Source organism: Cebidichthys violaceus, unplaced genomic scaffold (assembly GCF_023349555.1).
Source record: "Cebidichthys violaceus isolate CVI_PGR_0920_01 unplaced genomic scaffold, fCebVio1.0.p SCAF_16, whole genome shotgun sequence".
Taxonomy (NCBI): Eukaryota; Metazoa; Chordata; class Actinopteri; order Perciformes; family Stichaeidae; genus Cebidichthys; species Cebidichthys violaceus.
The window spans coordinates 6,091,478-6,112,496 of NW_027176329.1; the positions used below are offsets into that span (position 1 = coordinate 6,091,478).

Sequence of the window (21,019 nt, forward strand, 5' to 3'; positions counted from 1 at the left end):
AAGCAGCATTTCAACTGACCCTGAAGCAGTGTTTCAAAGGTTTTAATCGGTTGACTAGGACCATATTTAATATGCTACAGGAGTAAACGATTGCACATCACTTTCAGTAATATATCATTTCCTAGAAATGATATTTGACACTTTTTAAAAACATTTTTTCTCCTTTTCTTAAAAGCACCCAGTTGCTAAAAACAGCTAAAAAATATTTTAAAAAATCAAGCAAAAGAACAAGCTTTGGCCGAGATCTAAAAGTCTTTTAAATATTATTTTGAATAATGCAGTCAGTGAAAAAAATGTCAATCAGCAGGCGTGACCTAAACTCCCATCCACAGTCAGTATTCCAGTTAAAGTAGTCTTCTTTTCTTCCCCGTTTCAAGTTAACAAGACTCGGTCTCCGTGGGACCTTCACTTCCTGGGTCCTCTTTCCTCACACCAGAGTCTTCCTCTTGTGGTTCAGAGTGTGCATGTTTTCTCTGTGCTGTTGGGAGGAGTGAGGAACTGGCTGTTTTCCTCCTTTTGACTGACATCCTAAAATAAAAGACAGGTTCAAAGTCAGAAACCAGTGATATAGCATTGATTAATATTTAATGATAGATATAGATAGAGATAGATAATGGCAGTTTTCTGCTATTTACAATAGTGAAAAATATCTATCCCAGTTTATATATCCATCCCAGTCCATCCCAAACTGTAGGTCAGACAAGGTCTGACCTACAGACTAAAACCAGTCCTCACTTTACGATCATATAAACCAGGAAATCATCGTATTTAATCTGAAAACTAGTTTTTGTGGCATTTGCTTGAAAAATGACTTCACAGAATCATAGTTTTAGCTCTTCCGGCTTTTGATCAACAGATCAAAATTAAATTATTATTACTGACTTAATCAAGAGCAGAGACTACTGTTTGAGGACGTATTTTTTAAACATTTCATAGACCAAACGATGAAATCGGGACGTGCTTACACTTGCTCATAACATTTGGCTACAAGAAAAAAGAAAAACAATACCAACCAGCATGGTCATGTACTGCGTGTGCGTCTGGACGTCGTGTCTGTCTTCTTCCTTTATTCCCGCAAAATCCTTCAGCGGCGCTCTGCCGAACCAGTTCACCGACTCCACAAAGGGGGCCATCCAGTCGACGCACAGCTGGACGTCGTCTCCCGACAGACCTGAGCGCAGAAAGTCACACTGCGGTTAAGGCCGTGATGTTTTTAATAACGGGTCAGCCGGCACGTCGACGTTACGGATACAATGAAATGTCGTTGACTGAAATATTTTCCGGATTACTCCTCACAGTGCCAGAAATAAATACAGCGCCTCGGCTCTTTCTGATCCAATTTTCATCTCGCTACCAGGCTCCAAAACTTTCCCATTTACATTTCTATAAAACTTAACAATCCCAAATCTTACCAGACACTTTCTCAGACGTTTCCCGTTGAATGAAATGGCTCAGAACGGCGGCAGCCAACACTCTATACTCAAAGTCCAGAGAGTTTATGTTGAGGATACACAGGTCTAAAAGCTGGAGAAGGAAAGAATGGATATAGAAAAAGATGAGAGAGAGCTCTGATACCACTGAGGTCATGACGACATGATCTTACAACAGAATGAAACCCAATAGCACAGCCCCGGCAGAAAAGGGTTTGAGAGATGTTACATTTTTAAAAAGGTTTGCGTCAGCATTCGTGCTCCAACAACGTGAAATCCAAACACCTACCCGTGTCATCTGTACGTAAGCGTCCTGTGGAAACTGCGGCTCCAGCAGGTCAGAGTCGCGGCTCATCGACGCCACCTGGAAGTAAAGCTTCAGCCAAGAAACGGCCGTTTCGGGACAAAGGTTCCACCTCAACGCCTGTGTAACAAGCACCGAGTCATTAGAATTATGCATAAAATCAAAGCAGGTTATTAAAAAGAAGAAGAATTAGACAAAACATGGTCTTGCTTGTAATCGCATTACCTTCAAAATGATCAACTCCATCTGAAGGATCTCGTCTTCGTAGTAGGTCCCTGCAGTCACGTAGGCCATCTGTGAGAGCTTCGGAGGACAGGCTTCCTACAAGGTAACAAAAGAGCACAGTCATATCCATTAGAAACTCATTAAATACCTCAGGATCAACGGGTCTGTTTAACACCCTATTATAAATAACAGCTTCTCAACTGGCTGCTTTGCACCAAACAGGCAAAATGTGGAATGTCTACATGCAATTAGATTTTAGGTTTTCCTCACTGCGGTTAAATTTAGTTTGAAGGATTTGTGTGAAAGGAAACCTGATCCTGTTCCTTACCTCCATCTTTGATGCTATGAAGAGACACGTTATCCCAATGAGCTGCAGCATGCCCTTTTCAATGTGGTCCTGCGTCAGCATGAAGCGGTCAAAGTAGTCCTGAGCCAGGTAGAACGTCTGCCGGTGGAGAGTGTAGGCCTCGCTCACCTGGCGAAACGACAATATAAGAAAATGTTGGTACGTCTTTTCTGGTGGGGGATCTAAATACAAGTTATTATTTTTGCAGTTTTCAGTTGATTTTATGAAAATGCCATTACTGGAAAAGCAGAGAATAAAAATGTTTTAGTTGGCCTGAGGTTTAAAGTGAATTTAGTGTTGTTATAATAAACAAGGCTTGTGCCAAATACCCAAAACATAATGGATGAATAAAAGGTCGAGCTCACTTACTTGGTTAGCTTTGTACATCGCTATTTAAGCATTTACAACATTGAAACTCTTAAAATAAAAATACCCAGAAATGAGGAAAGAATAGATGAATGTTTAACTCTAACAGGTATTTGTTTGTTTATAGAGATTCATTGACTCCAGTTGAAGCACGTTGGCGGCATAGCTCTGAGATGCAGTTGATGACTCACCTCAATTAACCAGTCCAGGAGTATTGATCTCATTCTGGGTTGTATCGAGGGGTGTTTCTGCATGAAGCTCTTGCTGTGTCTGTAATTGTGCTCCCGGCTGACCATCTTCACCCACACATCTTCAGGAGATCCCCATCTGTAACACGCACACAAAGAGAGCCGCAACAATCAGTCACATGGAAAATAAATCAACAACTATTTGGATCATTTTTAAAGCACAAACGACAAATATTTGATTGTCCCAGAATCTGAAGTGTGAGAATTCCGTTGCTTCGTTTCATCTTACGTTGTAGAAAATTGTACATATTTGGGTTATGGGTGACTACATCATTAAAACGGTCAGGGAGAGGGTATCAGATAACTGTGAGTCACACCACGGCTGAATGATAAATACCCAAGATGAGGCAGAGGCGACGGCCGCACTAAAGAATCTGTGGAAGTGGGAGCTGCATCACAGTCGGCCCCGACTCTCTTCTCAGCAGTCTCGATGAGGACGGACGGCTTGGCGACGCCTTTAAGTACCTGCTGGTTCTGAAACGGAAAGAAAACTGAATGCATGTATGAACAAAGAGCGACAGACAGCACAGGGATTTTTTTTCACGTTTTGGGGAGGGGGTGAGGGGCACTTTGCGACATTATTCCATAATTGTTTTTTGTTCATTCTGATGGTACTACTTCCACTTCGTTTTACTTTAAGGACACTGTGCACACGTTTATTAAGCAATACATTTTGTGCCCTTAATACAAAACTTACCCAACACTGCACACACACTTGAATCTAATTAGATCAATAAAAGAGGGACATACCTTCTCACACTGCAGCTTTGACAGGGGCTGGACTTTTCTTCTGTTGCTTTGCTGAAGAAAAAGAAGAAACGTTGTATGTCAGACCTTCTGTAATCTGATTGTCTGTATAATGACTTATTAAAGCTGTGCTGTATGCTCTTCAGTGAACGGTTCGTTACCTTGATTACTCTGCCTCTCTGCCCTGGAGCATTTTCACATCTTCTCTGCAGGCGAACGCTGCAAAGACACCAAAGTGAAGTCAACACGGAGCTAGAGATTTGACACCAATCAAGATTCAAACAACAAGTCACAGAGCAAGACAACGCGGTCATTACCTTCGTCTAGACATGTTTGCTGCAGCTTCTGTCTGCAAAAAAAAAAAAGCAACAATTTAGAGAAACAAAGTCAGTGTTTGATAACAACATAACCAGGAAGTTAGCCCTCAGATGGAAAGGGTAACAGCCAGCTGCAGCTATCTTTCACACAACATACTTTCATTACAAACCACGCCCGATGAAAAAAAAACAAAAAAACCCACATTGTTTCAGGAATTAGACCTCATCATACGCGCCAACATTATTAATGAGCGCGTAATATGAACGCGCTCCGTAGCCACCACCCGCGAAACTAATGCTGCTGTTGAAACTTCAATCTAAGACACTTTATATCAACTCCAGGTATATTTCTGAATATTTCTCAGGATCCTGCAGTCGTTTGAGATAAAAACGACCGTGAACAGCACAAAGAGACTTGCAGCAAAAGCCCCCCAAAAGCTTCAGCTGCTCCCTTCATGCAACAACAACACAAAGGCCCAGGGAGGACATCTTGTGCAAAGTTCCACTAATAAAATGATATGAATTTAACACTACCCGAAGACCAGACTATGATCATTTTTTAAACACTTCATCCGTTGTTGTTTCTTTTGTCATTGCTGTGCAACGAACAGTTTAATCGTGATTCAGGTGCATATCACGCGACTTTACCGACAGAAACCAGGAACAGACTGCAAAGAACTCAGAAACTTTAGTTTCTAATACTTGGGTCTCAGATAGGAAACTATTACCAGAATAAAGTTAACTATATTTGAAGCTAGCGCGCTAAACACAACCACTCGGACTACAAGCTCGACAACGACGTACTTAATAACAAACCTATCAGCAAAATAACAAACACGCTGCTGCTGCTTTGATTAATCATACGGTTACACACCTGCAAACAAACTAGCTGCTTGAGAATGATTCAGAACTGTAGAGGTGAAACTACGGAGCTAAAGACTCTAGCTAAATCTACAGGAGCACTACGGTGACCAGCTTACCCTCCTCGGTTCCGAGCTCAAATTAAAATGATGTCCAGTTGGCGCTGGCGCCAACAAATGAGCGTTTGCGACACATTGCGCATGTGTACAAATACTCCCAACCCCAAACCATTCAAACGGAGGTTTAAAGAGGTTCACCTTGAATGTATAGGCGAGTAGCTCTAATTTAAGTGTTTGTATTATTTTTCTTTTATCGTCTCGTTGCTTTAGTTTCAACCTCATTAACGCATCGAGTGGAGTTTGTTCTTAAACTGTAACATAACTAAACCAGCAACTAACGCTTCATAAAGAAACCGTCCTTTCTTTAAGCCGACTGCTCATTACCAAACCAGATGTTTGGTTTTAGAATCATTAAGTCTTAAATTCAATAGCAAAGTTATAGAAAAATAACATCTTACATTCACTTCGTCCTTTTCTTTTTGTTTCTGTCAGTTGTATTTTCCGGTCGGCTGTGATGGGCGGAGCTACAGAACAGCACAGCCAATAGGAGAGCGAATTGACTCAAGCGCGTGCGCCGGGACCAGGATGTAAACAAAGCAGGCAGCTGTCAGAGCTGTCAGTTAGGGAAGTCGAAACAGAGCTGCTCTCCTCAGGCACACAGCGTTTAAAACTGAATCACGTTTGATATCAAAAGTCACAACACAGACTTTTTATACCTTACATCTCTTCTGCAGAAATATATATATAAATATATTTATTTGTATTTAAAGATATGTTTAAATACAAATAAATATGTTTATGCAGATATGTGTTTTTTTCCATAAAATATATACTGTGGACATGCTGGACCTCAGTATCTATATGTTTTTACTGTGCCTAACAGTCAATGTGTTATAATTTTAAAGCAAATTAAATGAACTCTCAGTAATCATCAATCTTTCTAACTCAATGCTTTACCTACTTGGAGAATATCCCAGAGTGTATACAGTCTGCTATGTTTTGTCATTTAAATTCAACAAGAAATGTAAACCCGTCCGTTAACAGACTCATCAGTTATATTATAAGATAGTACTCAGCATTTTGGCTAAAAATGTGCACCACCACAGACTGGAAGTTGTGTCGCCCCCCTCTGGTGAAATGCAGTTTTAAGCCACCAGGTTTCTAAAATAAGATTCCACTTTATTCATCCCGTGGGAAATTGCTGATAACAAAAAGTAAAAAATTGTTATTGTGATTGTTATCTTCCATAAAAAGTGGAAGATAACAATATTGTGCAAATAACGTGCAAATCCAAAATGTATACAATATAATGCCATATGTTATATACTTTATGTGAAACCTTTTGTAGCTCAAATTATTACAGTATCCTAGTACTGTAATATGATTCCCTGACTGTTTACATGCCATCACATATTATGCTGATAATATAATTTACTTTATATTCATCATCAAACATACAGGAGAATATTTAGCATCATTAGAATGAATTATTGTTATGCCATATGATTAATACCTACAAAAACATGTGTACACCAGAAGTAATTTTAATATAACTATAAATACTACCCTCTGATCCCTCTGAAGATAAATTATCAGCACAATGTGCTTCTGATGTAAGAGGCTTCAGCATCATGAATGTGGTTGAGTCCTGATAATTTATCAGTGACAAAGCCATGGGCTTCACTTCCTGTAATGATGCACTGCGGTAAATGGGAAGTTCTGTCTATCAAATACAGAGGGAACACGAGAGGAAGCCTCACTGAGTGTCAACAGGCTCAGCATACAAGAGACAATAGAAGCTGTTTCCCCCTCTCTGTCGCCAACATGAAGCTGGTTTTAATTGTGCAACTGAGCTGTCTGTGTCAAGGTATTGTCTACAGTTTTATACATTCATAAACTTGAAATGTAAAAATTATTCACAAACTGTTAGTTCTGCTCTGAGGTATGGAGTGAAACCGGCTGTAACAGAGACAACGTTAGATTTCTTTTGGGTATAAAAAGTTGCATTTATATTTAATGAGATTTTTCCTAATGTGTTAATACTAGCAGCGCATAAACTGTGATACAATTTAAATGGGAGTCATAAACAACTGAAATATGTTGAATTATTGTTGTCAGTGACGGAAAATCGTAGAGGCTGGTATTGTCTTTTTTTTAAACTTTTTTTTCTGATTTGTATCACAAGTACATTTAACATAGACAAATAAACACACTGCAAACTACACAAAACTGGCAAAGGTATTGTGAAGTTGGCTTTTCCTGTATTCCTGTATTTCAGAAGAAAAGCAGTAGCTTCTGTACATATCTTTGGTCCATTTATATTTGCTCTTATTTCTTTTTATGTAGGTTTGAAGTCTACAAAAGCCTTAGAAAATGTTTTTAAGTAAAATAAGAGATGGTGTGGAGGTTAGAATTATTCAAAAAAAGATGAAAACAAATAGAGTTGTTCGCATATTTTTTACATTGATTTTGAATTTTATTTTTTATATTTCACTTGTTAAATCCTAATTTTCAACACTTTTTTTACGACAGCCTTAGGAGGATGCTAAATTGTAGTTCACTACACATACAGTTTATTTTGAAATTGCACAAACACAATTTCTAAAACTAGGGCCCTCTTTTTGTCGAAACTACACACAAAAACAGACATACAAAACAAAAACATCTTGCATCTCTTGGTAAAGCAAAAACTTCATTCAAAACTATATAAACACACAAAACACTCCAAAAAAATGTCCCACATGCCAACTGCGCACTTATGTGCTAAGTATAAAACAAAATCATCAAGAGTCTTTAGCATTTACATTTGTAGCACGCTGTAAATAAAAATGAACACAAATGCAATGTGTTTTTTTTATATCTCAAAAAACTATACTCATATCTTATTTATACCTCTCATTTCTAAGTGATCTAATTTTCCAGATGTGCATTCTGAGTGCAGGTGATTGATACTGAGTGTTGTATTTCAGTGGCAGGGCTTGGCATGTGTGTGTGACAAACAAACCTTTGAATCATTTGAACCTATTGGTGCTTCAGATTCAGTCACAGGGAGTGGAAAACATAAAGTTAAGTGTTGAAAGAAGAAGAAGATAAATGTGGAAGATCCCACACACCGGAGATAATATATTGGTGAACTCTTACCATATTGCACTCCATCCACTTGCTGAAAGACAAAAGTCAGACATTTGGTCAAGCGGTTATTCATAAAAAGTCCTGTGGTAAACACATGTGGTGTGTAGGCTTGATGCTCACATTGATACTGACAGTGAAAGTTAATGAGTCTTTTCCCATCTTCATTTCAGCTTTGCAAAACTCATCCGCTCAAACAAACCCTACTGATGTCCAGGTGACAGCAGAGGGAGATAATACAAGAGGGAGAACACAAGAGGAACACAACAGTAAGCTACATTTTTCTGTAGTGTAAATGTATTATTCAGGATGACAATCTTTCTCTGTCTCTCTGTATCTCTCACACAAACAAACAAACAAACAAACAAACAAACACAGTTATAAAATAGTTGTTTGTACCACTTTTTTGTCCAGAACCAAAATAAACACTTAATGCAGAGAGAATATGAATATTCTTGCTCTTATTGTCACAGGATGTGGGTTAACCTGGTTGTGAAACGCATCATCTCGGTGAACTTTGCAGATGCAAATCAAACTGGGGGATAGCAAAGCAGTCTCTCTCTCTCGCTCTCTCTCTCTCTCTCTCTCTCTCTCTCTCTCTCTCTCTCTCTCTCTCTCTCTCTCTCTCTCTCTCTCTCTCTCTCTCTCTCTCTCTCTCTCTCCCACGCAGACAACTCTGCAAGCGAGCTTTGCTGCTGGTAGTTGCTGTGCAGCTGCACACCTTCAGTCACACATTTTTGTGGCAGAAACATTTCAGTCCGATACCCTTTACATTCAGAGTCAAGAACAACACAGAGTCCGTGTCTGGCAATTCGAGTTCTCTGTTGAAGTAGCCGGGCAGGCCGCGCGTGCTTTACGCGCATGGTAGTTAGTGCATGCTCCTTGGCCTACCCCACTGGCTAGTTTCGGGGCAGACACCTTGCACCTCACACGGCGGTTACAGATGATAAAGAAGCGATAAAGCCGTCCCAACCGACCCCAACGTCGCGGAAGCATAGCAGCCACCCTCCGGTTCCCCCTCAAGTAAAACAGTTAGCTCTGCCGGCACCTTTGCCTTGTTTGCACTGTTAGCAACGTTAGCCGGTTAGCCACCGGTCACCCCTTGCCATATTTAGAGCCGCTGAGAGATTTAAAGATTACAATGAATGTGAAGATAAGTGACAAAGTAAAACAAAAAAACACTCAGTACATTTTTGGGGAATTTTCATTTCCATATGGTATAGTTGACAGTAGAGACAGTAGAATTGTGTGGGGGAGGGAGAGGGCAATGTAAGCTAGGTTCTGGCCAGAATCAAACCAGCGCCATTGTTGGTGAGGCCCGTGTGTCAACCACGAAGCCACCAGAAAATAATATACAATGTTGGAAATGTATTACAGAGAATCACATTTTGAAAATCTCACTCACTTGTTGCTGAATGAATGCAGATAGTATTAAACAGTATGTTTGAAATAGCCAGGTTCATTACAACCTTACACCATTAAGTAAATGGGCCAAAAGTACTTAAGAATTAGATGTTTCATTACTGTCAGTAAAAGGAAATGGTATACATGTATCTATTTATCTTTTTAAGCAATTAACATAAAACATTTTACATGGAAAAAGAAACCCGCTACTACTGAGAGTTTAGGATTATTTTATATTAAAAAACTCTGGCAACAGTATTGTAGATTTGGCAATATGTTTCAAAGGAAATACGTCAGCTTCTTTAGGTAAAGCTAAAGATCCAGTCTTATCTCTTCTTTGATTTGAAGGTTTTTTTCCCCCAATAATAAATACCTTCAAGTGTTACATACACATATGTTGCGAAAGTTAAAACTAATTTCAAATATTAGAATGTAGAGAATTAGATTGTGGTGGGCTCAGGATGTGGTCTCCTTCTACCCACACTGCTACATGCTACATTGGCATTTGGTCAAATAGTTGCTCTTTAAAACGAGAAACTTCTCGATCAGTACATGTGGTTCGATGTGTTTAATGTGGTGTGTTGGGTGGCCTGTGTAGAGGTCACTACCAGTGAAAGTAACTACCCGCCCAATCCTGCATACACCGTCCTGGTGCTGGATTAGCAAGAACACCAAACGTGTATTAATCAGCAGTTGAAAATAGTCCCCAACAAATGCACTATTTCCTCCTGTTTGAGTGACGTTTCCTAAAAAACTACAGTGCCCAGCTGTTTTGGGAAATATCTGAGCTTTTAAAGAAAGAAAACTATATATTTGTGACACATTGTTAAAGATTTTACTTCTGTAGAAGACAGACAGAGGAGGGAAGTCTGAAAGTAATGAGAAGCAGACCACAATAAGAGAACAATAATTAATACTTTTGAGTTTTACTGGAATAATTGCCACATAAGTCATTTTGTGTTTCTGCTTCTGTGTGTCCTCAGGTGACCCTTACATTCACAAACTTGCTGGTAAATGCCGCTTCACGCTGAGGATGCGTGGAAACAGGAGCAGTGATGTGGCGGCATTGCCAGCGGACTCTGCAGATGTGTTCGTTGAACAGATGTGTCAGGATCTCGACTGCGGCAGCGTCTATCATGTTAACAAAACCAAATCATCTTCCAATGCCACCTGCTTTCACGACTGTTTGTACCGAGATGGTCGTTTGCAGAACTGTTCACAGAGTGTGGGAGGTAACTGCTCCGTGATTGCTGAAGCAATTTGTGGTAAGGTTTTTTCTAATTTATATTTTTAATTTAATATCATATCCTATGCAGATTATAGGATTGTGATCAAAAGAAATCTTGATTTTTATTTTCCATTATAAAAAAATATCTTTACATTTACTTGTGAATTCAGCTATGTAGGCCTATTCTTTAGTTCACTATACTTCTATTAATGTATGCTTCGTATTTTTGGCAAACATAACCACCTGTTATACTTTACTTTTATACTTCTACTCCACTATATTTTGGAAGCCAATATTCAACTTTTCACTCCACTACATTTATTTGATACAAATTAATACAAAATATAAATCAACTAATAAATGATGATGTATTAAACTACACAACAGCAGTGTTGTAGTCAAGTCCACACAACCCGAGACCAAGTCAAGACCAGACCAGTGCGAGTCCCTCACTGCATGGCACACTTATGATCCAATGTGGAACATGCATAAGCACTCCTCAAATCGATCTGAAAGATCAACATTCCCATAAAAACATCCGCACAAAACAAATGATCATTTCTCTTCATTCACCTCTTTTATTGACATGTATACATTATTTATATGCATCAGTGTACCATGAGAAATATTTTGAGAAAATAAATCAAAAGGCATTGCAGAGGTACATTTTGTGTGGGAATTTTCCTTTGTTTTAAATGGACAATCATAGTTATCAGTTATTAATCAAGCAATTTTGTGATAGCTCTCCATATGTGGCCTGTTTTTAAATAACATCCTGAGACCGAGACATGACCGGGCAAAAATCCGAGATGACGCCTTTAAAAAAGTGGTCTTGAGACACTGACATACAGTATATAAAAATACAAAGGAGAAACCCCACCTGTCATGGTCCCACCTGTTTTTTCCTGTTTTAGTTTGAAAGTCCTCTCAAATAGCTGGATCGAATGTCGGTGACAATGGGTCTGATCTATTCAATTCAATTCTATATGTATATACGACATACATAATATGCTGGAATTGTAGTTCCTGTTTAAGTTTTGACCACTTTGTTGCTGAATTTAAAAGGTTCACAGGCAGGAAGGACCCAAATGCAGACTCAGATAAGATGCAGTACTTTAATACAGGTACACAGAGATCTACACATGAAAGGAGGGAGATAACGAGGGCCAGGTGACAGCAAGGCTGACGAGCAACAGGTGAAACTCATTAGGGCGGAGCAGACAATCACACAGGTGGAAACAAACAAAGGCAGGAAGTGAAACATGACAAGAGGAAAGGATTTTCAACTAAAACAGGAAACTAACTCAAAAACCTTAGGACCATGACACCCCCTTTACCAGAGCAACATGAGTGATGCGTACACATTAATGCATCACTAATTGTAATCAAGATATAGCTTAATACTGTATATAATTTAAATAATTGGACCGTTCTGCATAGTGAATACTTTTACTTTTGGTATAGCGTATGTACTTTCACTAAAGTAAGATTTTGAATATATGACTTTTACTTGTATTACTACAGCATTTTCTATACGGTAGTAGCCTTTTAGTACATTTACTTTACTTTTACTGCTAAGAAAAAGATCTGACACTACTTCTTTCACCACTCCAAAAGAGTGTGTACTTGGGGATAAAGCCTCTCTAGGTTATCAGTCCAGTCAGATGCTATTCTAATGCAAGTAGTGAATCAATCTATCTATTTTTATTGATTCCTGCATTGATTAGGCTTTAATATGCACTGATAAAAGATGGATAAATGTATCAATTTGCAAGGATTTTAATTCAGTCTCTCTTCTTCTGTTCAATTGCTGTAAATCTTGTCAAATAAACTGCCATAAAACTATTTCCCAGGCTACCTCAGCCCTTTGTCATAAACAGTGGCAGAAGTTGACAGCATGTCCTCCTTTAGGCCACCAGGCTGTGCGGCTGGCAGGAGGGGTAGACCGCTGTGCTGGGCGGGTGGAGCTGTGGAGAGACGGGAGGTGGGGCACCGTGTGCGACGACCAGTGGGACCTGCGGGACGCTGACGTGGTGTGCGGCCAGCTCGGCTGCGGTTACGCCCTCAGTGTGACGGGACAGGGCGGCTCCTTCCCCCCGGGCAGAGGACCGGTCCACCTGGACGAGCTGAACTGTACCGGTAGAGAGGAGAACCTGTGGGCCTGTCCAGCCGCACAGGACGAGCCCGACTGCGGACACAAAGAGGACGCTGGGGTCGTATGCTCAGGTCCAGTTAAAAGAAATCATTCTCATACAGAAAAATAAAATTATGAGAAAGTTACTAGCTTCCTGTGGTTGAACGCTTCAAGGTGGACCTTAAGTGGAAACTTAAAAATAAATCCTTCTATGGCCAATTATTTAGTTTAGAGTTAAATAAAAAAATCTATGCACAACAGAACCAAAAGTGCACAGCCATGCTAGCAGCTCTGTGAGGCTGTTCTTGGGCGTAAAGGTGCTTTGAGCTAATTGCCAACACCAGTGTTTTGCAAGCAACACTATAGCTGACACTAATGTTCACCATGTTCAACATCTTGGTGTAAAGTAAGCATCCTAACATTTGCTAATCAGCACTGACCACAAAGTACACGTGAGACTGATAGGAATTAGTATTGTATTGTATTTGTATGATATAATTCCAAATTTATATAATAGGGTGTATATTGATAATGATGATGATGATGATTGATTATATAGATGAAAAGTGAAGGGATCACCAAAGTGAATAATCATTTAACGGGGGACGTGAATGTGTTCATGGCAGTCCATCCAATAGTTGTTGAGGCATTTCATTGAAAACCTCAAATGTGAACCTCATGGTGGCGCTAGAGGAAAAGATAAGGGATCACCAAAGTAAGAGGGATTCATCCTCTGGGGAACATGAATGTCTGTGCAAAGTTTTATAGCAAACTATCTATTTGTTGTTGAGATATTCCAATCTAGAACAAAGCGTTGGATGGGCATTGTATTTTATAGTACAATCAAATTTATCGTACTATAAAATTCCCAACTTGTGTAGGTTATACATGTAAACGACCCTCAAGTTGATAAAACCCCCAAAGAACAAATATCAAGGACAAGCCCTCAGTGTCTCAATGACGAAGTCTAATAGTTTGTGTCTCTGCAGAGATGAGAGCGGTCAGACTGACTGGAGGTCTGGACCGTTGCTCTGGTAAAGTGGAGGTCCACCGCAATGGCAGCTGGGGTACTGTGTGTGATAACTGCTGGAACAAGAACATGGCCTCCATGGTGTGCTCCATGCTGGGGTGCGGTGCCGAGCCGCAGAAGTTCTCCCAGTTTCGTCCTTCTCTCGCCCTCAACGACGGGGCGCTGTGGTACTACCAATGCGATCGAAACGCGCGGAGTCTGTGGCAGTGCGCGGAGTACAACCAAATGCACCTGTGCAAGACCTCAAAGGCATCCGGGGTCATCTGTAAAGGTGAGTGACGCAGTGTTTGTTCATTAAGCATGTTTTCCCAAACTTTTTCTGTCAAGCCCCCCTTTGATGATATAGGAACATTGTAAGCGCGACCCCACCCACCCCAAATGGGTTGTACCTTCTTTGTTTTAAATTAATTGCATTATAATATATAAACTCTATCAAATATTTGTTTTTCTTTCTAAAATAAATACATATCACTTCACTTTTATTGTTCAGTTTGTTTTACCAAAAACAATTTCCAAAAAGATTGGACTTTAGATTGCTTTCAAGTAGTGCTTTCACTCATATTAATTGTATTACATTCTTGAATATAGTAAGTAAAATTAACTTCAAATGTTAAAATTGAAGTTAGGAACAACTTACATTTCCCCATTTAACAGTAGTTTTTTCAGACTGAATTAGTGTGCAAGAAAAAAAAAAATCCTACATATAGAATAATGATCAAAGACATGATGTGGACGTTACTCAGTGCTTTCTCTGCATAAATCACATTCCTATGCATAGGCACATTCCTATTCCTACATGGAAATTGCTTTCTGACATATTCATTTGTAAATAAAATGAACTTAATTTATTGTGCAAACAACGTATATTTCCCCACATTTAACAGCTTTCACAGGGACAGGTGCAGCTTTTACAAAGTGACTCTGCTGAGCAATTTCTTTTTGAAAAACTCAAGGTGCTTGTTCACACAGGGTGGTGGGTTTCCAAGTGTCTTTTTAATTTAGTGGGCTTCATACTGTCTGCCAGTATTTTAAGACACACAACACTCTGGGGTCTCTCTTGTAAAGCCCAGGGACAGATATGCCTCGTTATATTTTCCTGCTTTTACCTTTTTTTGTGCCGTTGTTGTGGCGGTCGCGTCGCCTGTTACAGCTGTAACAGACTTGTCATCTGATTTGCGCTTTATACCAGTCACAAATCTGTCCATCTTGGTACGTCGCTTCCTTCCTATCTCTTGTCTTTTTCTCTTTCTCTGTCGCTGTGTGTGTCTCGCTCTCTCGCTCTCACGTCGGTTCCGCTTGATTTCTTTTTATTTCTTAGGTGTAACCATATGATATAGTGCCCTATCTTTACAACTTGTTTGCAATTGTATTTGTTATTTTTATTTTATATTGTTTTACCGGTGTTTGTGTGTGCCTGTGTGTGTGGGTTGGTGATGAAGCTGCGCCCCCCCTGTAGTTCCACTGCCCCCCAGTTTGGGAACCACTGCTATATACCAAGATTGACAAATGTATCCAAAATAATTATTTAAAGTTTAATTTTGCTATAATAAAATAACTTTTAAACAACGCACTTATTCTCCTCTATTTAAGTTTTATAGAGTAGAGTCATGGTCAGATAATTGTCAGAGATCAGTTTCCTTCACATTAAGTCAGCTTTCTTTGAAACAACTTTAATGGTACAATATTTTATTCCCAACGTCAGTATCCCTGTATGTTCTGTTGAGCTCATTCTGCGTATGTAAATAAAACAGGTGAATCATTTCTTCTCTTAATTTGTCAGCTCACATCCAGAGTGTGTTGAACTTCAAATATACTATTGTTGTCCTGCAGGTTCCCTCGGGTTTCCTGCAGCCACCACAGCCACCACAACTAATGCGGCTGTATTGACCAGTTGGACGACTGGTAAATATTTTAGCTTTTTATCTTAATTAAAATAGACAGATGTCACATGATGTTAATAAATGTTACTTAAAATATAAATATATATATATATATATATATATATATATATATATATATATATATATATATATATATATATATTAAGAGTATATTAAGAGTATAATATATATTAAGAGTGGGACAACACAATATGTCTCAGTGGGGCGTTCAGACAAACACTTATTATACCATGTGACCAGAAAGAACAAGAATGATTTTCTCTTTGTGTTCATGCCAAAAGGAGCAACCTCAGTCGTTCGTGCTGAAGACTTCCACTTATTGACTCCAGAACTCATCAGCACCATCGCTCTGGCTGCTCTTCTCCTCGTGGTTCTCATCACAAACTCGGTGCTCTGCTGCCATTACAGAAGACGACACGGTTGGTTCTCCTCCCTTCAGCCTGCGCTACAGTGTTACTACTCTTTACTACAGTCACGTTGTGATTTTAAATTTCTCTACACGTGATTTACAATAGTTCCTAGAATGTCAAGGATAAGGTGTGAACTAAATCAGTGAAATCATACACTGATTATTATGTGGACACAGATTATTATTCAAAGAAGAGTATTTTCTTTGTCTTTAAAAATGTCTTAGAGGATCCTAAATCTCAACGACAAACAACAACGTTTTTCAAAGCGCAGCACATCTAATTTGAACCCATGTCTTCAGTATTCTTATGACCCGACAGCATGAGTTAGATAAGCCAATAATAATCTTCTTCCTCGGTTACTGTGTCCACAGCTCTCTTGCTCCAGCAGACTCGCTCCAGCTCACGACCGACCTCCGAACATCATCACAAAAGCCACCACGGCGCCGTCGACCTCATTAAGGTCACTCCCAACCCACTGCAAACAGAAGGTCGGTGGCTGAACATTTCCAAGAATATGACAAATATAAAGACTATCCCTTGGATAATAACACAACTTAGACTTTTCTTTCTTAATACCTTACATATACATGTATTTATATAGATGCATCGTAGTGAGAAAGTTGCAGAATTGTGCCACGTTTACAAAGAATGAAGTCATTTCACCAAGTCGGCTTTTTTTTGTGTTTGTCTCAAAAAGTCCCCTCCAATCCCAGGTATTTTTGGACCCAGCATAGTAGCGTTGACAGCACGTCAGTAGATACAGACTATGAGCAGTATGAGCCAAGCAATGAGCCGTCTGTCCCTTTATCAACCTTTCGGAGTGAGCTACTTTCTTTTATTCCCTTTTGAATTCATCCCTGTGTGTTTCTCTGTCTTTGCCTCTGTTAAGTTGTTCTCTCGCTGTGTTGCTGCATTTTGCAGTTGAAGCTGCTCTGCCCTGCGTGTGTGTGTGTGTGTGTGTGTGTGTGTGTGTGTTTGTGTGCAGTCTTTGCATGCAGTCTTTGCAGATCAATGTTTGCAGTTTGCACAGAATGTTTGCAGGATGGCTTGTGATTAAAACGTGTGCATCATTTGGTATCCAGATTCTCAGAGGTACAGAGCCGATGTGAACCCTTTGATGAGGCCCTCAGGTCTCGACTGCCTCTGCGAGGAACGTGAGTCACTGTTCGTCTGCAAGGGTGCCACAGAAACACAGTAACACTTTGCAGATCTCAAACACACACAGTGATCATCAGTAGGGAAGAGGATGGCTCAAACATTTAGACACGGAGAGGGAGTTTTTATAATGACTGCGACTTTCTGAACACGTTATTAGTGTTTTTATTTTGATGCATTATGTACATCATTACATTTCACATAGTCCTTTATTTACATTTTCCCTATATTTCTTTATGCTTATATATGATAGTAATAGTAACCAACTTTCCCATGAGGATAAATAATTTTTTTCTGAATCTGATTTGAGTTAAATTTAACCTTTTATTTAACAGGAAATCAAAGAAATATTTTGAGTTGATATTGGTTTGTTTTGGTTTTTATAATACACACCAAATATTCACAAACACACATACGAAGAAGAAAAGTGACAATTTAATGATGCCACAGATTTAACTATAGCAAATACAGTAGTACTCATTATACAAAATGTATATTTTTACTAAAATGTTTAGTAAATTAATCCATCTCTCTTTATTTTTCTTCAAATAAAAAGTATTTATACCTGTTTTCAAAAGTTGTAATAGGTCCTAACTTTGTCTCACATTATCTGGGGAGCTGTTTCAACTACGTCTTAATATCTCTATTTTATACTTATGGACTCCAATAAGCTGAAACTCCTGTTAATATGTCAGTGTCGGACAATTTAAGCATTTATACACATGACTTTCTGCCAGATACTGAACCCTGTTAGCAACATTTAACCATTTTAATATTTGAAATAATTAAATGGGTTCTTTGTATTGTAATCAAAAATGTAGCGTGGCAATCTGTAAATAGACCCGTTGCTACTTAGAAAGCCCATGGTTTCCATTGATTGATTGAAAAATATATGGCGCATATGAAAAGTCAATATATGTACGGCCTCAATGTTTGTACAATATTTGTCAAAAGGATAAAACTCAATGAAACCCAAAAGCTTATTTCTATTGAAAAATAAACATCTGGACATTTTTTTAACCATAGAGCTAAATGATCCTTTTCAATCATTTTATTTTTTATTTTTTAAATTATTATTATTAATGTTATATTCTAATTTTCATTTTCCAGCTCCTGAACCCACAGAGGAAGTGATGGGAGACTTTTCAGGCTGCAATGGCGTCCCCGCAGAGCCTCCATATGCCAGAGTGTCAAAGATCTCAGTGGACTCATTCGACACCTCCAGCACCTCCTCTGGGGAATGCTACGAAAACACAGACGACGGCTACGTCCTGGTCACCCCAGGTCAGTCCCATGCATGCTTCCCTTCAACCAAGTTACCATGAAAAACAACTAAGGGACTGTGTTCAACATTTTAAATAGTGGCTAGAATATTCACACCTTCATTATGTTTGCCATTAATGTCACACTTCCACTTCATATGTGTGTATTGGCAGCTGTTTGTGATATAATATTCAAGGAGTAGTGGCTTTGAGTGGCATTGAGATGAGAAGATCAATACCACTCTTAAGTCTGTATGCTAAATATGAAGCTACAGCCAGCAGGTGTATTTTGTTAACTACGGACAGAACCAGACCAGCTGTTTCCCCCTGTTTTCATATACTATATATATATATATATATATATATATATATATATATATATATATATTACTATCCTCTACATGCTAAGCTGAGCTAACTGTTGCTTCATATTTGCCATACATGAGATCCATACCAGTCATCTCTTGTAACTCTTCGCAAGAAAGTTAATTAACTGAACTATTCCTTCAAGATTTACATTACTACTAGTAGACATTTTGTATTGATACTAATTTAGCTTTTTAAATATAAGATTCATCTTTTTGTGCAGTCCCTCCCTAAACTATATCTGTGGGTGTTTGCAGCTGAGAGTAAAGAAAAACACACCCATGACTTAGAGGTGGGAGGATATGAAAGACGAAAGCCAACCTGAAACGGTCTCAAAAGCTTTCACAAGATAGATGTCACAATCCCCTGTCCTCTCACAAATGACAGATCCTGGACCGGCCCAGTCTGTCGTCAACGATGCCTTTGACCCTTCAAAGCTCGTCGACAGCAAAGATCAACTTGACCCCGGGCAAACGACCAACCTGCAGAGTTCAAGTAAATGTCACCAAACAGATATTACGCTTGTGTAAAAATGAGATCTGTAACATTTGCTGATCGCCATTATTGTGTAATCATCAGGTGACGAAGACGACGGCCCCATCTACTCTCCCGTGAGTCCCGACCACGACTCTTCATCTGAGGACGACTACGACGACATCGGCACCTCACAGTAACCAGAGGAGGTAACTCAGAGACTAGAGAGTGTGGGACTGGAGCTGAGAGGAAACGTGTAAGCACCTGTTTTGAGGGAGGAAACCCAATGACTAACTACGGTTTCCTGTGAACCGCATTAATACGTTTAATGTACAGCTGTTGAGACTCGACGTCGGTGCTTTCAGATGCATTGCCTTGCAAATATAATTCAACAAAAACAAATTCAACAAAATGTTCACTGTGACGGACCAATGACTGCCAGGAAGGCAGGAAATCAAACTGAGAAGTTAAGGCATATTCAGCTATTCTGTGAATGTAGTGGCAACTGTAACATATGTATGTTTTAATATTTAACTAATGTGTTGTGTATGTAATAACTAGTATGTGTTCAATCAATGTGCTAATGTTTGCTTTGTATTTTCCTGTAGAGATCAGTACATTCAAACTATAGAGTTCCTACATGATCTCTAGAACTGTGATGTGCACTACATGGCCAAAAGTATGCGGACATCCGAACATTACACCCATATGTGATTGTTGAACACGTCATTCTAAAACGATGGGCTTTATTCTGCTGCTGCAACAGCCGCCACTCTTCTAGGAAGGTTTACGACAAGATTTTATAACCTGACTGCTGGAATTCAGCCACAAGAGCGTTCATGTTGAAAAAGGTAAAAAGTCTCAAGAATATACAACTGTTTGCAGTTAACATTTCTCAACAACTACAATAAATGACCGCAGACCAAATGCACACAACAGTAAGTGTCCTTATACGTTTGGCCATATAGTGTGTTCAAATAATGTTTGCAGCACATCATCCGGGTAAAAGTGTGATCAAAATATTGAGTCCTACCACAAGGTGGCACTATGAGCTTGTAGGTAACTAAAGGCTCAAGTGTCTGACTGGAGTAAAGCCCTTACATATAAACTACAAACACAAACAAACTTGTAATGCCATCAAATATTTGCCAAATAAATGTTATCCAGGCTGTGACACTTTTATTCAAATACATATTCGTGCTAAACGAGGGAGAAGTCGAAACAACGCTCTGTGAAAAAGTTTCTGAAGGGGAACTCTGGATCCTGATCAGGGGCCAACATAAACCGTCAGTGCGGTTTGAAACCAGACCTGGCACGGCTCTTCTCGGTCCATTACGCCTGCAGCAGCTGCAGAGCATCAACGCTTCCCCCTGATCCAAAGTGATGCCTTGAATCAAAGTGATGCCTTGAATCAAAGTGATGTCTTGTTTTGTCGAAGCAAATATGACAAACTGCTCTCGAAAGCACCTGTGAAACTTTTAATAGAGGGCGGCGGCGATGAATACAACAGATGCGCGTGGGTTAGCTTCAGCTCTGCTAACGTGAGAATCAGGGAGTGATGATGCATTAGGCTGATAACCCAGCAGAATTAGGTGTTTTTTGACTGGAAGGTATTTGGCACAG

At 39.4% G+C, this 21,019-nt stretch overlaps 2 protein-coding genes across 5 annotated transcripts; one reads left to right on the top strand and one right to left on the bottom strand.

The window, feature by feature from the left end:
* Positions 1-26: 26 nt before the first annotated feature.
* Positions 27-8,221, bottom strand: LOC137872612 (G1/S-specific cyclin-E2-like). Of its 4 annotated transcripts, XM_068710920.1 has the most exons (13): positions 8,168-8,221; positions 8,045-8,066; positions 3,984-4,015; positions 3,828-3,885; positions 3,670-3,720; positions 3,257-3,393; positions 2,863-2,998; positions 2,288-2,434; positions 1,960-2,055; positions 1,720-1,854; positions 1,413-1,524; positions 1,014-1,171; positions 27-528 (listed from the first exon to the last, which is right to left on the bottom strand). In XM_068710920.1, the coding sequence occupies exons 2-13, from the start codon at positions 8,057-8,059 to the stop codon at positions 454-456; spliced, it is 1,152 nt and encodes a 383-aa protein (XP_068567021.1). In that variant the 5' UTR covers positions 8,060-8,066; positions 8,168-8,221; the 3' UTR covers positions 27-453. The 4 variants fall into 4 exon arrangements, with proteins under 4 accessions (XP_068567021.1, XP_068567023.1, XP_068567024.1 ...); XM_068710922.1 differs by lacking the exons at positions 8,045-8,066; positions 8,168-8,221 and adding an exon at positions 5,362-5,380; XM_068710923.1 differs by lacking the exons at positions 8,045-8,066; positions 8,168-8,221 and adding an exon at positions 4,964-4,995.
* On the top strand, positions 6,677-20,560 carry LOC137872611 (T-cell differentiation antigen CD6-like). Its single transcript, XM_068710918.1, has 13 exons — positions 6,677-6,770; positions 8,206-8,301; positions 10,420-10,701; positions 12,576-12,890; positions 13,788-14,099; positions 15,659-15,730; positions 16,011-16,148; positions 16,511-16,627; positions 16,837-16,959; positions 17,222-17,293; positions 18,405-18,578; positions 19,310-19,417; positions 19,502-20,560. Exons 1-13 carry the CDS (start codon positions 6,728-6,730, stop codon positions 19,594-19,596), a joined length of 1,947 nt encoding a protein of 648 aa, XP_068567019.1. The 5' UTR covers positions 6,677-6,727; the 3' UTR covers positions 19,597-20,560.
* Positions 20,561-21,019: the final 459 nt, after the last annotated feature.

Excerpts from the sequence above, each read along its gene's own strand:
- LOC137872611 (XM_068710918.1), top strand. The coding sequence starts at position 6,728 with ATGAAGCTGGTTTTAATTGTGCAACTGAGCTGTCTGTGTCAAG. Across the intron at positions 15,731-16,010 it reads ATTGACCAGTTGGACGACTG|GAGCAACCTCAGTCGTTCGT; the intron begins GTAAATATTTTA and ends TCATGCCAAAAG. Across the intron at positions 16,960-17,221 it reads CCCTTTATCAACCTTTCGGA|ATTCTCAGAGGTACAGAGCC; the intron begins GTGAGCTACTTT and ends TTTGGTATCCAG.
- LOC137872612 (XM_068710920.1), bottom strand. Across the intron at positions 3,886-3,983 it reads GCAAACATGTCTAGACGAAG|CGTTCGCCTGCAGAGAAGAT; the intron begins GTAATGACCGCG and ends GTGTCTTTGCAG. Across the intron at positions 3,394-3,669 it reads CAAAGCTGCAGTGTGAGAAG|AACCAGCAGGTACTTAAAGG; the intron begins GTATGTCCCTCT and ends TTTCCGTTTCAG.